Source organism: Sceloporus occidentalis, unplaced genomic scaffold (genome assembly GCF_023333645.1).
Source record: "Sceloporus occidentalis isolate IW3139 unplaced genomic scaffold, rSceOcc1.0.p SCAF_385, whole genome shotgun sequence".
Classification (NCBI taxonomy): Eukaryota; Metazoa; Chordata; class Lepidosauria; order Squamata; family Phrynosomatidae; genus Sceloporus; species Sceloporus occidentalis.
Genome location: NW_028317365.1, coordinates 73,092 through 90,554, shown reverse-complemented (window position 1 = coordinate 90,554; position 17,463 = coordinate 73,092). Strand labels below are relative to the sequence as shown.

At 40.7% G+C, this 17,463-nt stretch overlaps 1 protein-coding gene across 2 annotated transcripts in view; it reads left to right on the top strand.

The window, feature by feature from the left end:
• LOC149273324 (TOX high mobility group box family member 2-like) overlaps positions 1 to 17,463 on the top strand; it is a 58,207-nt gene that overhangs the window by 23,753 nt on the left and 16,991 nt on the right. For both annotated transcript variants that reach the window (XM_089506458.1, XM_089506457.1), the window contains exons 2-3: positions 2,544 to 2,609; positions 16,662 to 16,907. In XM_089506458.1, coding sequence (XP_089362584.1) covers positions 2,544 to 2,609; positions 16,662 to 16,907 — 312 coding nt within the window. The remainder of the gene's footprint in view (positions 1 to 2,543; positions 2,610 to 16,661; positions 16,908 to 17,463) is intronic.

Below are 17,463 nucleotides of genomic sequence, written 5' to 3'. Positions count from 1 at the left end.
TCATTTGTACACATTGCTGTTTACATACACAATATTGTAACTTTTAGGGCTGTAGAACACCGTGACACCCTCAAACCCAAAAGACAGGGGCATTTGAAATGTAACTGAACCAATTGGCATTTCGCCCAGACACAGTTGGTGGTGGATTTTGTTTAGTATGTTTAATATGTATGTACATACGTACATAACAAAGACATGGATTTTTGTACAATTCACAGATTCTGTGCCATTCAGCTGTGTTCCTTGTAACTGCATGCGAACTAACTGTAGACAAAGCCTTGGCTTTTTTGTGTCCAATTTTAAGAATTTAAGGAATTTCATCTACTTGACACAAAGTATTTAGTTCTTCAATAATCTGCTTCCTCTGTCCGTTCCTCAAAGATCCTCATAAGAGCTTCTATTCACCATGGGCCAAGTGTAATATCTAACCTTGGGAGAGGATTCTTGTCCCACAGAGACTATGCTCTGTATCGATTTTTGAGCGTAAGATGTTACCCCCTCTGTGCCTCCCTTAGGGCACCTTTCACCTGCCTCCTGTAAAACTGTAAAATTAATAATGTGGTGACACCTATGATTATTAATTTCTGTCTTAAGCTTTCAATAGAAGCGACCAAGCTGGGACTATTGATACATGTGTGAGCTAAGCCAGACTTGACAGTTCCATAAAGAAAGTCCTTATGGAGTCTCGAAGGTCCAACATACTAGGGGGGGGAGGAATTTAGCTGAGGCCTGGCCAGGTGTTGGACTTGAGCCAAGCTGAAGCAGATGTTGGCTTCCCTACCTGTCGTTGTTAGCGCCATGCAATAGCAAAGGTACATAGAATTTAGAGAAATGATAGTGGTTGAGCTAGGTATTGAATCTGTAGTTTTTCATGAAACAGTAATGTCAAAGCAAGAACAAGGGTATGATATCCAACGGATACTCCATGATGTGTCCCATTACCTATTATACAAAGCCAACACAATACAAAGCAGACTGCGTCAGTACCTTATGAGTAGCTTAATATACTACGTCCAGTGGCTTCCACTTAAAGAGCCCAAAGGAATCCTCATATAAGTAGCTCAGAAACAACCCAGCCACTAGAGGACTTTTGTTTAGCTCTGATAACCTTTAACGTGATAAAAATACATGCGTTGTCCATTTTTGAAGAAGCATGGACAAACCCTTTTTTTATAAATTTTTTGTTTTACTCTGCAAAATGTAACGGTGTTAAGTGAATGTGGTATTAGTAACATCGTTCCCAGTGCCGTTGGATGCCCAAATCCTTCCCGGAAATTCCCGAGAACGCTTAATGTAATGTGATACAAAATCAGGCACTGGTAGGTTGTTGCCATAGAAACTAAAAAAGCTTCTTTAAAGGTTTTTTTTGCGTGTGCTTTTTATGTGATTAAATCCAGGGGAAATAATACAAAGGAAGATCTGCTGAGGTTGATTTGCTCAAATTACTAGAGAGTGCAGTAAATGTTTGATGTAAAACGGCCCTTTTAAACCGAGTAACTACACGTAAACACATTATTTATAATTTTTTCTTATAAAAACCATCAGAGGCAGTATTCTCCGTGTACGGCGGTACTCCCTGCCAGTCCTAGGTCTAAGCGTGTTGTAGGGTCTCTCATTTTGGTTAACCACAAATCAGTGTGTGAATCTTCAAAATACAAACGGGAGGGTGCAAATTCACATTCAGAATTGCCAATAGGAGAGGTGCGGCTTTAACCCTTTAAAGATGAGCAACAACTAAATCTCTAAATATACAATTAGTTTTTCTTCTTCACATTTAATATATTTAAAGGTATTTTTGGCCCATACTTTCAAAATGTTCATCTGCATCTACCAACGTGAAATAGAAATGCTTCATACAGTAGGTAGATCACAGCTTTTATCATCTCAATGACCCCTCTCAGAGTTTCCTCCTATACTATCGGCCACTGTATACATTTCACTTGTTGCTGCCCCCCCCCCTGCAATATCTGGATTATATAAACTCACAGAAGAGAATCAGTCATCTCATATGTTATACATGCTATATATTACACGCTATCGCTTTACACGTGCCGCTCGACAACATGTGGGGTATATGTGCGTTCCAGAAAAAAAGTGGCTCACGCGGCCACCTTACCTCCACAGCAGAAAACGACACGTGCTAAGCAAAGGAGTTTATTTACTAAGAGGATACAAATTGTGACAGTAGAAACTACTGTTTTATTCCTATCCATAAAAATAAAAAAAAGGACACCATGAAAAATAGACATTCTTATATCAGAAGCTTTTACAGTTAAATCATTTTTTTCCCATTGTACAGAAAAACATCTTCTACATGAAGACAAAATAGTATTATTTATTACTATTCGTTATTCAATATCCGCCTGTCTTGATGAGTATTGTATATCAAAACCAACAACATGGCGGCTAAAAATATATATTCTATGACTGAATCACCAATGTTTTACTAGAGTCGGGGAAGCTATCATTCCTAATTTTGTTCACTAGAAGTTTAATTAGATCAAAGAGATCTTTTAAGTGTTCTTCTTTTTCTTCTTTCGCAGTTTGATGGGGAAAACATGTACATGAGTACAAATGAAAGTAACCAGGACTTCCTTTCAACAAATCAGGTATGTTCCATCCTGCTTGGTTCTCACGTGTGGTATAGCGGTTACATTTTATGTTACATTAAAATAATTTCACCAGTTTCTTACACAGATGAAGGGAGCTCCCTCTCTTAAGCCTCTAGTATTGATTTGGAACAAGATGGTAGACAGTATCTGCTGAAGCTTTTAGTGCCAGGTCAATGATGTCACCGCCCTTACATTGTGGGGAAAAATCTGTTGGATTCAGTGCTTATAGATTTTGAAGGTCTCTATTGGGAAGGACCAAAATGGTTAGAGTCTTTCAGCAGACCCCACCAGAGAGGTTTCATTGGTTGTCATGTTTGACAGTAATATTTATTATATACAGATAAATTGAATATACAACACAATTAAACAGCAGATATTATGTGAATCAGTTAACTGCTGACTGGTACCATCTCCACTGGCACCCAAACATTGTGTTGTGTTTCTAATAATGGTCCTTTTAAAAACTGATTTATAAGGCGGTATATATATATATATATATATGTGCAAGTCACCTGCATTCAAGCCCTGATTTCCACTCTGATATACCAACCCAAAAGGCACTAACAAGCTTTCCCAGATATTGTTAAACCAGGGTAAATTATGACAGCATCAGCTCTAGAGAATTCGCCCATTCACCCTGAGGCACTGAGAATGGGGTAACAACCCAGAGACTCGGGTTCATACCCTAAAAATTCCCTGGTATGGTGAAAAGTCAACAAGGGAAACTTGTGTGATAAGTTTAGAGAACTTTTACCTTAGTGAGAAGAACTTTAGCTCTTATATTAATATGAGAGGTTGGTCTTAGTAACAGTAACTCTTGGCTTGCATCCCCCCCAGCTATGGTCTGAGAACCTCATGGCCATGCACTACTGGCCCCATCTAAATAAGTCACTTAGACAGCTGCTCCTTCTTACAGCACATTACCGTGGCTTTTATGGTTGTCCTTGTCTGGCGGAGAAACACAAATTATGTAATTCTACCTATTAAAATCAAATCACGGTGACACGCCTGTATGCTACACGGAGTGAGGTTTACTGTTCTGTGCAGCCGCCAGTGGTAATGAAAGATGACATCCAGTCATTCAGCACTGACCTACTGACCCCCTTAGGAGAGGGAGTAACATGGGGGATATCATTTGTGTGTGGCTGGGATTGTATGCGGAAGCCGGCTATTGTATGGCGAGTACAAAAAGGGGCCCTTTATGAAGAGTTAAAGGAATGAATGGAGTATGCAAACAGTTGTGTCATTCTGGGCACCCGGCCATTGGAGGATTCTTGATGACAAAGCTTAAAAGTCTGCGTGGGTTTTAATGTTGCAGGCCCCATTGTTGATCACAGCAGACCAATGGAAGGCATATCATCAACATGATTAACCCTGCAGGGATCCATTTTAGCAGTCATATAAGTGTATATAGCACACAGTAACCCTGACAGACAGGGCGTGTGTGATGCATTACACAATCTCAGATGTACTGGGAGTTTGCAAGCTTCTCGGTCAAAATAATGGATTCAATACATCTACAAACACATGACTCAGTTTAATGTATCCCTTGCTCCCTTTCACGTCATGCTATTCCAGTTACCAGTTTATCAAATCCTGCCGCCAGGTTAATGCACGTGATGCCATACACATGAACCCCCACTTCTCGTTTCCTCCCCTATTCCTACACCCATTGCCCAGTTTAGACTGCCAGCAGTCCCGCTAAATGTGACATTTACCCAGACAGATGAGACCCAAGCCCACTTGTTGGTAATGTTGCAGCTATGCTAATGCATACATTGTGTGGGGTTTATGCACCATGAGTTGTATGAGAAATAAGATATTGTGTCTCACCAACTTGATACCTTTATGAAGCCTACATAGAAGAAAATACAAAGATACAATAGCTTTTGGGATCACAGAGCTCTATTATTCATTCTGTTTAAAAAATAAACCTCTAACGTCCTAAAAGCTTATCTAACTTTGCATCTTTTCCTATGTTTCCCCAAAGTTTGTGTTCTTCATACCAACTCTTTTATTCCACTCCATATGTGTTGCTGTCTACACGTGTGTTCCTTTTCTAGTAGTCGTCCTGCAGACATGTTGGTTCCTATAGTCCTGTGAATTTTATATACCCTCTGATGTTTCTCCATACATGCACATAAATGGTTAACGAGAAAATTCATAAGGCCAAAAAAAGAAATGCAGAAATGTTATATCTGCTCTGAAATCATCAAGTACCCCACCCCCACTCCAGCAGTGAGACATTACACTTAGACACACTCGTATACAATGCCACAGTGTTTACAACAGACAGATCTGCTTCCTTCCAACAATTCTCAGAGATTTTGAATATCAGGAAATGTTGCTTTCTCTCCGTGAACAATAACCAAGAGTTTAGAAGAGGCCGAAAATACATTACATTTTAACTGCTGCAAGCCTAGAGGGGGGGGGGAGGTGAAAGTAGACTAACTTTGATCTAGTTGTAAAAATAGCTCCATGATAAAACACTTCAGATTAATATATTAATGAACTTTTCATCTAATCAGAATCTGGAATCATGAAAAATATCACTACAGTAAACCAATCAGCCAGAACTATCAGAGGAGGACAACTGGCACAGTGGCGATTATCTCCTGGTCTTTTCTTGGTCTTTTCTTGGATTACCGTATTTGCTCGATTATAAGACGACCCTGATTATAAGACGACCCCCCAAATCTTAATATTAATTTAGGAAAAAAAGAAAAAGCCTGAATATAAGACGACCCTATAGAAAAAAGGTTTTACCAGTAAATTTTAATTCATTTAAACACTTTTTTTAATAAAAGCTATGCTTGAGAAAAATATTTTGGTTTTATTTCCTTCTATTTTCCAACCTGCCTCCTAGTTATGCACATCTGCCCCAGAAGTGCCTTATACCCCCTATATGCCACTGTGCCCCATGATATGCCTTTTAACCCTCTAAATGCCACAGTGCCCCATAATATGCCTTTTAACCCTATATGCCACTGTGCCCCATGATATGCCTTTTAACCCTATATGCCACTCTGGCACTTAGAGGATTAAAAGGCATATTATGGCATATAGGGAGGTTTAAGGCATTTCAGGAGGCAGAGTGGCATTAAAGGGGTTAAAAAGCATTTCACAGAGCACTCTGCCTCCAGAAATGCCTTACACCCCCCATTTAACACTCCCCCTCCCTCTTCCAAACTTACCGGTGCTTCTGAGTTGGGGGGGCGCATAACACAGGAGGGTCCAGGTCCCCTGCATCTGAGCCCCCGGTGCTTAGTCCGGGCAGCATGTAGAGCTCCACGCGATATAATCGCGTAGAGCTCTACACGATACAATCGCGTAGAGCTCTACACGCTGCCCGGACTAAGCACCGGGGACTCAGAAGCACCGGTAAATTGGAGGGGGCATAACACAGGAGGATGCAGGTCCCCTGCATCCTCCTGTGTTATGCCCCCCCCCTCCAACTTACCGGTGCTTCTGAGTCCCCGGTGCTTAGTCCGGGCAGCGTGTAGAGCTCTACGCGATTGTATCGTGTAGAGCTCTACGCGATTATATCGCGTGGAGCTCTACATGCAGCCCGGACTAAGCACCGGGGACTCAGATGCACCGGTAAGTTGGGTCGGGGGTTAACACAGGAGGATCCAGGTCCCCTGCATCTGGGTCCCCAGTGCTTAGTCCGGGAAGCGTGTAGAGCTCTACGCGATTGTATCGTGTAGAGCTCTACACGCAGCCCGGACTAAGCACCGGGGACTCAGAAGCACCGGTAAGTTGGGGGGGGGGGTTAACACAGGAGGATCCAGGTCCTCTGCATCGCTGCGGGGGATCTGGATCTTAGTCTCATAATCAGACCTATTTGAGGTCTGATTATAAGACGACCCTGATTATAAGACGAGGGGTATTTTTCAGAGCATTTGCTCTGGAAAAAACCTCGTCTTATAATCGAGCAAATACGGTATTTTGGCCAGTGACAGATTTGTTTTGCAGTTCCATTTATAGCCTTAAGGGTTACCTAGAAGAGGTGAGCAAGCAGGAGAAGCTGAGCTAAAACCCTGTCCAACACAGCTTGTGAAGTCAGAATGTTAGCCAAGCCAACTCTCTCTTGGCAAAAGAGGACCTCACAACCATACCTGGGACCATCCTAGGGTGGCCTACACAAAGCTGTCTATCTAATGGGGCGGTGGCTTCTTGGGTGGGTGGAGCTACTGCTGCATGTGGGCTAGCCTGCATGGGGTGGGGTTAACCATACATAGGGGCAGGGCTAACCCCAGACAGCTTTAAGTGGGTGGTGGGTAGGAGGGGAAGTGGGCGAGGAGTGGGCACGGCAAAACCTTCTGACCCATAGTCCTTCATCTGTCTGCAGCCAGCATCATCCTGCCTGCATTGACTGGATCTTCTCTCATGGACGGTTTGTTTGGGCACTTTTATGTAGTTTTTCTCCGGTGTGCATGTTGGAACACTACATTACAGAATGATATGTTATGATAGATCGGAGGTCTTGTAAACTTTGTAAATTTTTACTCTTGTGAGGTAATAAATGTGGCAGTAATTCCCTGATTTCTTCATTGATGTGGGCAGTGTTTGGCGTACTGCACATGTACACGCAATGTTGTACACGTCCAGGTATACACTGCTTTCTCCAAAATAACAAAATTATTCTTTAGGGGACCCTGTCCAAGATAGTGGTTAAAAAAGGCAAATGTGCCAGTAACCTAAAGGGGTAGAAACTATTGGCTTTCCAGAGCAACTTGGAAAGGCTAATGCAGGAACAGATATGTCATACAAATTGGTCCTTTAAAACCTTTTTTCATCCTGATAAATGAATTTGCATTCTAGTATATTAACTGATCCAGATATCTTATTCACTTATTTATATTCCATTCTCTTCCCCTGAAGCCAAAAATGTGATTATTGTCATAATTTGTTTATTCATTAAGTACCCATTCATTTTCCAGCGTTACACTAGGTGATTTTCTGGGCAACCCTAATCCGTCCGCAAACCTATCATCATAATGGATTGTTTACTGTACACAGAATAAAAGGACATGTCAGGGGTCACTGTTTGCAGATGCAGTCAAGCATTTCACAAGGGAGGTGGACACCGAGCAAATCTTATTTACAGTAGAGCCGCCAATACAAAAATAAATGTAATGTGCAGCTGCTTATTATGTATTTATAGCCAAAATAGCCAGGGCCAGGTTAAGGTGCTGTGGAGCCCCTAGGTATGCATGAGCACACATACAACCCTGCTTGGCCATCAGTTGACTGGCTCTCCACAGCACACAGCAGGAGCCGCGATGCTAGTAGTACCCCAGTTATGGAACCCCAGTACATAGGGATCAAGGCACCTAGATGTATCCCCAAGTCAAGGAACTTTTAAATTGTTCTTGCTTCAGATATCCTTATTGTGTTTGGAGCACAATGCCATTAATGCTGTATTATTGCATATCCCAAAAATATGATCACAGTCACAGATGACATCTCCACAGCTCCAGGACTCTCTGCTGCTTTCATGCACCGCCAATAGGCACAGCATGCCGGCAATATGGAGGTCCTTACACCAGAAACAAGTGCTCAGTTTTCCTCCTGCTTTGTTCAGATGACAGCAGTCCTTTTATTGTGCAAAATAATGGAGAAACATTTGACTGCGGTTCCCCTTTAATCACTCTGTGACCAAGATATTATCTTACACAAAGCAGTCAGACTTTTGCTTAAGGACATACCTGGAAACATTGGAAGACCAGTGACCCGGAACCTCCCTTCTCTTTCTTTCTTTAGGTTTCCTAAACTACAAAATAATTATTCATCCCCATTATGCTACTTCTCCACTTTAAAAAAAAAATTACTGCCCCACTAAGTAGCTGTAATGGTGAGAGGAGATCGAATCAGGACAGGTAGTTTTAATCAGATGGCTTAGGCAAAAACTATGGACATATTGCCCTCTTGGGAGATCAGGCAGCCCATTGGTCATTGGACAATAGCCTGGTTAAAAGGTAGATCTCTGATCTCCCCAAGCGGCCCATTTATGCTATGGAGGACTTGCCAAGTTGGCAAAGACTACATAGTATGTAGTATTGGGCAATGCACGCCTTTAAGAGATGGAGCATCAGGGGCAACTGGGGCCAATGCCCCGGGTCATGCCTAGGGCAACCGGCCAAGGTGGATACAATACTGGTTTTAATAAAATGGTTTAGTTATCCCAACACTGTGAAGGTAACGCTCCCTCTTGTGCTCTTAGATTTCATTAGTCTGTAGCTAATATAGTCTTCTTGTGTTCTTTTGGTTGAAAAATAAACATCTCCACTGTTTATATTATTTATTTTACATTTATTTCTGGATTTCTTATGTGATTCAAAACTAAAATTAAATAATATATATATACCATGATTTCATTCATCGTGTCCCCTTTGGCCCAGAACTACAGCAGTAGGGTTAATTCCTAATAATAATGTCATCCTATAATCCATTTCCCGTGCTTCTGAATGTACATATTGTGCCAAAAATATTTTTCCTGTTACATGCCCCAACAATGGCTTTTGTTTCCTGCATTGCAATGAAAATTAATGAATTAATACCAAAATGAGTGCAAATAAATGATTGATTAACACAGTGCACTGCCAGCTGCTACAATGTGATTATAGCAACTCCCAGCCTCATACTGCAGATGAAATATATTCCGCTCCTTAAAAAAAAATCTCCTTTTTTTCATAACATCAGTTGCTGTATAATGCTGTTGCTGAAATGGTTTTCCTTAATAAAATCGGTTGCCATAGAAATCCCATTTCTCTCTCTCTCTCTCTTTACTGAATCTGTCTCTCCTTATTTTTATCAAATCATTCCGCAGAAATTTTCCTCTTACATTTTTTTTTTTCGAAAATGCAATAACCATTTCTCCGATAAAACATCCCATAAAAATGATTGCAGTCCTAGAATACGTATAATTTATTTATTTATTTTTGCAAATACCGCAATATTTTACTGCTCTGCTAACACGTCTGCACCATTATTACATATATGCTTTTCTCCAGCCTACATTTTATTTTTTTAACCAGTTTTTTTTTTTAAAAGAGCTCTGTTGGGTTAGGTCACCGTTGACTGTATCATTCAGAGCCACCAACAGACCTCAATAACCATGCAGAAAAGAAGTATAGGTGGGATGTTTAGTGGGTGGAATGCCCTGGGACCTCAATAATCAAGGTTAACATTGTGTTGCCCTTGTCCAAGGGTCCAACATTGTTCATGGTGGACATTCACTGGGGTCTGTGGCAGACAATTTAATGATGGTCTAATGACCTTCACAAACCTTGCCATGGACACTTTGCCTATCCCTGCCCTTGCGGGTGTAGCCTTGCATAACATCACATACGTTTTGGGACGTCCCATACGTACATGGGACGTTGAAAAGTTAGCATTTTCACCGTACCCAAGGCTGGGTCCCCCTGTTTGAGGTCTGAGGAATCACCAGTCAGTCCCTCATACGGATAGCACTCAGCTATCCACGGATCATCCAGACCACCATTCGTAGCAAACCAAGAAGAACTCTCTTTATTACCAACACACAGAACTTATATACCATCTCAATGCAATGTGTACCGAACCCAACCCCCAATCCCATCAGCCACATCCCCTCACAAATCCCATCAGTATACAGGGGATGTATCAGGTGAGGGGATTACAGAATACAATGGGTTCCCCCACCTGTGTTATCCCCCCTGTAGTGCGGGGGCCGTCTGGGCAGACAGGGCTGTGCTGGTTGATTAAGAGCCCCAGCCAGATTATAGGATCGTCTCTCTGAAGGCTGGGGCTGAATCCACATCAGTCTCTGGGCCGGTTACACAATAAACACAATATAATATATTACCGGGTCACAGTATACAGAACCGGACACAAAAGTGCTCCGTGACCCGGCTAAACTTCATATGACACATGAGCCAGCTAGCCTGGCCCTGTCACAAGGACGATACATGATTTATTGGAATTATTATATCAAACTAACCAGAAATGTATCAGATCTGCTGCCTTCCTCATAGAGGCAGACAGCAACCACCGGCAAAACAATAAGTGAACACACAGCTCGTTTCCCCAAGAGGAGGGCATCAGTTTGATCCCTGCAAACCCATTACTTTCCCTTTAAGCGTTTACCATCTGAAAAAGAGATGACGAAAGCTTATGTGACTACATCTTTTTTTTGTGTTTGGTCAATAAAACGTAATAACTTCAACTAAAGACTCCATCTTCCTTTGGACCAATATGGCCATATTGTTCTTATAATATTTCCCAAAAAATGATTCCCCTATACATGTACAGTTTTACCTTCATATGTTTTTCTGGAGAAACTTAATTGTTGTGTAATTCAAAAGCAGGCATTAATAGGTTGTTGCCATAGAAACTAAAAAGAAAAAAAGCCTTGCAAATGTTTCCATAATGCTTTATGTGATTAAACCGAGAAGGGATAAAATGATATCTGCCAAGGTTTATTTCCCTAACATACTGGAGGATGCAAGTAATGTTTTGTTTAATTGGAACATCACATTTAAAATGTGTAATTGGGTCTCTTGATACATTCGGAGTATGAGACGGTGGGGGAGTTAAATGGGGTATGTAGACAAGGTTACTTGTCTTCTTTTTTGTATCCAGTTGTGCAGATTATTCAACGACTCGCCGTTATTCTGCGTTTGGATCTGCAGGTGTACAATTTGTGTGCCAAATATTTGAATCAGCAGACTTGACCTTGGGCTCTGTGGCGGAGGGGAATGTACGGAGTAATTATCACAAGGTTTATGTGCGTAAAATAAATTATACCAAAAATAAGTGAGCCATAATTTCCTTTCTCAAACATGGCCACTTGTTGAATTCTGGATATATACTACCGTTCAAAAGTTTGGGGTCACTTAGAAATGTTCTCGTTTTTGAAAGAAATGCAGATTGTGTCCATTAAATAACACAAAATGGATCAGAAATACAGCCCAGACGTTGATCATTTTGTACTGACACAGCACAGTCAGAATATGATGGTCTCCCGGAGAAGACATTGTATAGCGAGATGCAGATGACATAGTATTAGTGTGATTATTCACAGATAAAGTGTCTGTGATCCACATAGGGAACTGGTTACCCGGTCTTCCTCTTCTGCAGCACATATCTCCCCTATAAGGGGTTGTGGCCAAATGCACCGGCACAGCCAACGGTACCAAAAAAAGTCTGTGGGGACCCTGCTCTTCTTTAACAGTGTAAATCAATATCAGAGAGAGCACTGAAAACTGGTATCAGAGGCAAAAAGGTTGCAAAAATAGCATTATTATTATTATTAATACCGTTTATTTATGAAGCACTAACAAATTACACGGCAATGTAGAATTTAAATGGGGCAGCCAAACCCACATAACAAATATAAATCGGGCCATCTGGCCTTATGGTACTTTATGCAAAGTTCCCGGCAGGAATGTTGGGCTTACAAGGGCCCCCTACAATCTAATTATTATCAAATCAATTATCTGATTGTCTGCTCATTTTATATCATTTAAATATAGATGGTATGTTTTAGAATTGGAGCAGAGAATTTGGTGATTAGGGCCATTTTTTCTAGGACATGTTGCTGACCACCGCAGGGATCTATAAACTTGATTAAGTAATTAATTTATTTTCTGAGTTCATAAATTCCACATGCTACAGGGTAGCACTATAGGCAGTGGGCAGGAACATGTAAAAATTAGATGTGTCCAGGAAAATTGGCTGATACGGCAAACCCACCGGTGATCATTACACTTTAAATCAAATAGTCCCCAGGCAGCTTTTAAGATGAACATGTATAGAATAAAAAAAACAAAACCATTATATACATTATTCTAAAAAGGGAGGGGTGGGTAAATTAAGTTGCCTCATTCCTTCCATGATGTCATCAATGTAACAGCATAATAAAATGCAGAATAATTATTCATCACTGCAACACATTTACATATGAGACCCAGTCAAGAATGTCAGCGAGAGGACAGATTTACAACCCTGATGATTATACATATGCAGCCGTAATGTATAGATATTTTCCACGCGCTCTAAATCTGTTCCAAGCTCTGGGTGAATGTTGGTTAGAATTTCAATATATGCATTGAAAGCCATACATGAGCTTATGCCAACATATCAAACAATGTGTGTTAAGCTGCGCAGGTCTCAGCCCGATTCCATCTGTGAGCAATAAAAGTCATAAAGAGAGGAAGATATATATATATATATATGGCATTCATACAGTTTTTCTATGCATGTATGTACGCTGCGTTTTCCATCACGGCACCAATCCTCTTTCATACGAAAGTGGTGTTAGCTTCACAGTATATAAAATATTCAGCCGGAGTGATGCATTTTCTGAATAGTAAATGTACCCGCGGATTACAGGCCATTCCATTACCGTGTCCATTAGTATGTTTTCAAGCCTTTTTTCTATAATATTGCATTCCTCATTCCACTTGGCTGATTAACGCTTTCTGAACCAGCAGCTGGCGCTAACCTAGTTACGATATCCAATAGGCAGGAATTTTCGTGCAGAATATACAGAGAATTAGCGAATTCCATATTACTATTGTCTAAACGTCACATCTTTTTGATGATTTGGTTATATAATCCGTCCCAAAGCTTTGTTTAATGACCTATTCACTAAACTTGACAATTGTCAAGCATAACAATTGCCTTTTTAGAGATATTGCCTAAATTGCATAGAGATGTCAGTTTATTATCCTCCTAGACTCCGCTCTCCCTGTTAAAGGTGTTGTTTTAAGTGCGCCACATAAAATAATGCTGTTATTGCAGTGGCGGAGCAGTAAAAAGGAGAAACTGGTACTTTATAATGGTGAGTTAGTTATGCGCTCCACATTTCCCAGGCTCGGTTCTATTATCTGAGAAAACAGTATCATTTACTTTTATTGGTAGATGTTCCTTTGTACCTAGAGCAAATTATACATTTATCATAGGTGATTGTATGGGGTCTCTTTCATTTGCATGCAGCAGGTAGCTCCTATGTGAGCCTCTAAAGGACCCAAATCCTTGTGTCCTTCTTTCCTCCTAGAACAAATGTGGCTCTCTTTAGCCTTTTTTAAGTATCGAGAACTATGCAGGTGTTGTAACAGTGTTGCAGTAGGACCAGCATACACCAGAACCTCCTAGTGCGGCTACCTGGTTGGTGGTGGGAAGAGAAATGGGCCTGGAGTAGACATGGCTTAGCACCACTCCTCTGTTCCAGAGAAAGAGGAGAGTAACCCAGAGACCTGGGGAACCAGCGATTCACCCGGAGACTCTGGGTCAAACCTGGAGAGTTCCCAGGTATGAGTAGCAGTGTACAAACTGTGACCCAATGATTCCTAGAGTAGCCATTGAAGGAGCTGAACTGTAAAAAGCCAATTGCACCAGGTATAGTACAAGACATGTTCCAGCTGTGCAGTGTTAGCATTGGTCTAAGCAGTGAAGACTCAAGCCTGTCTTTAGACAGCCATGTGTCCCAACTCATGTGTGAATACTTTGGTGTGATTGACGAGCCAACGGGCTGTCTTGCCTTGGTTGTAAATATTTACCTACTTGTTAAACTTCCAGGGTTTGACTTGGCCAAACTAAGAGGTGTGAACTACCATCTGCCGGACGTGTCTAGGAACTGTATAAATGACCTTACCTCTAGATTCAATCATCAATAAATCAATAATGGTGGTAACACATTGGTTGGAATGATGGTCCCAATGAAATCCACTACTTGGTAAAGATTTGAATGAAGTCACCTTCACCTTCATCTGTGGGGAACTAGTAAAAATTGGATGTTTTGTCATTTAATTGAGGTAGGATATGAAAGAGACTGTATTACCTCCAGATTGGGGTAAAAACCTTGAGACTCGGGGGCAAACCCTGACTATTCACATGTATGACAACAAAAAAACAAAATCTGCTCCTAGGTGGCTGCTCAAATATAAGGGTATTAAATAATCTGTTGGTCCAACATATCCTGACAGCACAGGTGTTCGACCTGATGTGCACATCCAACAGAAAGACAGTTTTATGATTCACAGCATCTCATATACACGCAGGCTTGCTTTATAAGCAGTTGATCCGTCTCGGTATAATTATGCTGATTAGATATTGTGCGTGGTGATTTTACTTGTGTATAGAGTACATGTTGATCCAGAGGGGGAGGCATCACACACTTAAATGTGACCCATTTTAAAAGCCCTTTTTAGAGAACAGGTGTGCAACAACATTATAAAAAGTCAATTACAATTTACATAGAGGTGGCATTTATTTAATGAGACGTACGTGCGTTCTCTCCATCGGCCCTGAAATTGGGTACACGCTGGTACTAAATGGTTGCTAGGATGGCCCTAATCCGCCCAGACACAGTATGGTTTGCAGAGTTTTTATTTTTGCAATATTTTAAGGAATTTATATTTCATTTTGTATGTTCTGCAATACAATATTCCACAGCTCGATATATTCGGCTAATGCTCGTGTGTCATTTGATTCAATTGCCAACAACGAATTGGACAAAGTCGTTTTTATCGCGTTTTCTGAACCTTGTCAAGTGACAACCCAATATATTACGACTGTCCCAGTTGCGGTGAAACATTTCCAGTTCAAGACACTTTCCTAAGCAGCGTTCACTGGGCTGATCTCTGGAGCCCGGCGATGCGTTAAATGGGGAGTGCAGCCTCAGCCCTGGTGACTGCCCCGAAGATGTATTTTTAAAAATAATAATTAGAAACCCTAAGAGACCACGAGGGACAATGTGTCTTTAGGACCCAAATCTGTCCCCTTTTGGTGGGAACAAAAACATCACAGTGTCCTACAGCCCTATGTATGGAAACTGCAGAAAATGTGTAATTAATGAAATTATAGATAATGCATTGTTACTATTATAATACATGTATATATATATATATTTATCTATATGCATGCATGTTTATTATTATTATTTATTGTTTTATATAGCGCCATCAAATTCTGTAGCCTGCTGTTTTCTTATTTTTAGACCAGCTAAAATCTACACAGGTTTTTTTTCCACACAATTTACCAGACAGGTTCTGGATTTTTCGGGGGAAAGCAATTATTCCAAATAAAAAAAAAAAACTGTGCAGCTGTCACAATAGACACATTATGCGGATTCTATAGTGGTGCAGGGTAACTCTGACAGCACCAACGTCAAGCTGATAACGGTTCATTTGCATATGTATTGCGGGAGATGAATGTGCAGAATATTCATACGACGCTCTGTAATATTAGGGCTATTTTCTCATTTGTTAGTTCCCTTTCTGGATAGTCTAAAATAGTAATTTCCTCTCTTTGAATCACGTAGAAATCACATAATCTGTGGTTCTATATGTGATCCTAAAATGGCAAAATGTATTTATCAATATGTATCTCTTTCTGTGTGCATCTGTACATTGACATTGGTAGTAATTTTAATAAATACTTAAGGATTTCTCAAGGACCATGTTTTAACATCTCAACCACCACAAAATAAGTAGAATGTTTAACTCAAGAGTTAATATATTCAACCTTTGGGCAGTGGAGTTGAGTTTGGTCATGCTCGCTCCCACCTACTCTCTGCCAACTGCCAAGGTGTAATTGGCGCTGGTCCCACCACCCGATTATAGCCACATACCCTGGGTAGGGGAACGCTGGTCATCCAGAGAAGTTATGGCAATTGGCAACTCCCTCTTTTCCAAGTACATAGGTTATCTTGTGGTTAATATCCTTTATGGTTATTGAATAAATTAACAATCCTTGTTGGGTAATTCATCTACTGATTAACTGGTAGAAAAAGGTTTGGTTTATGGATTTAATGGATTGATATTGGAAGTAATGAATTAAGTGAAATTTACTATTTCATTGTTTTATTAGGATGAATGCAAATGTTCTGGGTTTATTTGTTATTTATATTTGTAATATTTCAATTAAATTAGTACTATGAATATTAACCAACAAACCATGCTGTACATTGGTCCGGGTCTGCTTTTTTTTTTTGTTAATAAACATCTGCGGCAGGGATGATCCCGTACAAATTCACAAATCTACCTTTAATTTCAATTTCAGACGTATAATGGTCAAAACGAGAACAACGAAGACTATGAGATCCCCCCAATCACCCCACCAAATCTGCCAGATCCTTCTCTCCTTCACCTGGTGGACCATGAGTCAGGATATCACTCCCTCTGTCATAGCCTCCCTCCAAACAGCCTGATACCGGCTTACTCGTACCAGAACATGGATCTACCTGCCATCATGGTCTCCAACATGTTAAGCCAAGAAGGACATCTCCTCTCCTCTCAGCTGCCCACAGTAAGTCCAGCATTTTGTTTCACTGGAACCTGAGAAGCATGAGGTTGAACCCATGACCATAATCATCGTTTCCTCAAGACTCAGGTTCAAAATGATGTTGTGGAATCTTGAGGAGTTCAACATTCTAATTTAGATGGTGATGGATTTTATTTACTTAGTCTTTAAGAGCATTTTACTAATTTGTATGGAATTTTAAAGGTTGGCACACCACCAAATTAACAAGCCAAACCCATCGGTACGACACACTGACATTGTGTCTGAACCTGCGTTCATTTTCCATCACCACAGAGGTATGGGCAACATACACAATACTGCTAATTATAATAATAGAATAGGATGAATATTAAAGCTAGTGAGTGGGTATAGGGCGACCTGTGGTGGTGTGGGGTTTGAGACCCCCTAACATGTATCACCTGTATGTGTGGTATAAATAGAGCCTTGCACACGGTTAAAAATATCAAAAGGACCTGGGTGCAAACCCTGAACAAATCGACAAGATCCCAGCGGTTTGGTCAATCTTGTCCAAGTATATAAAGTATGTATATATATATATATA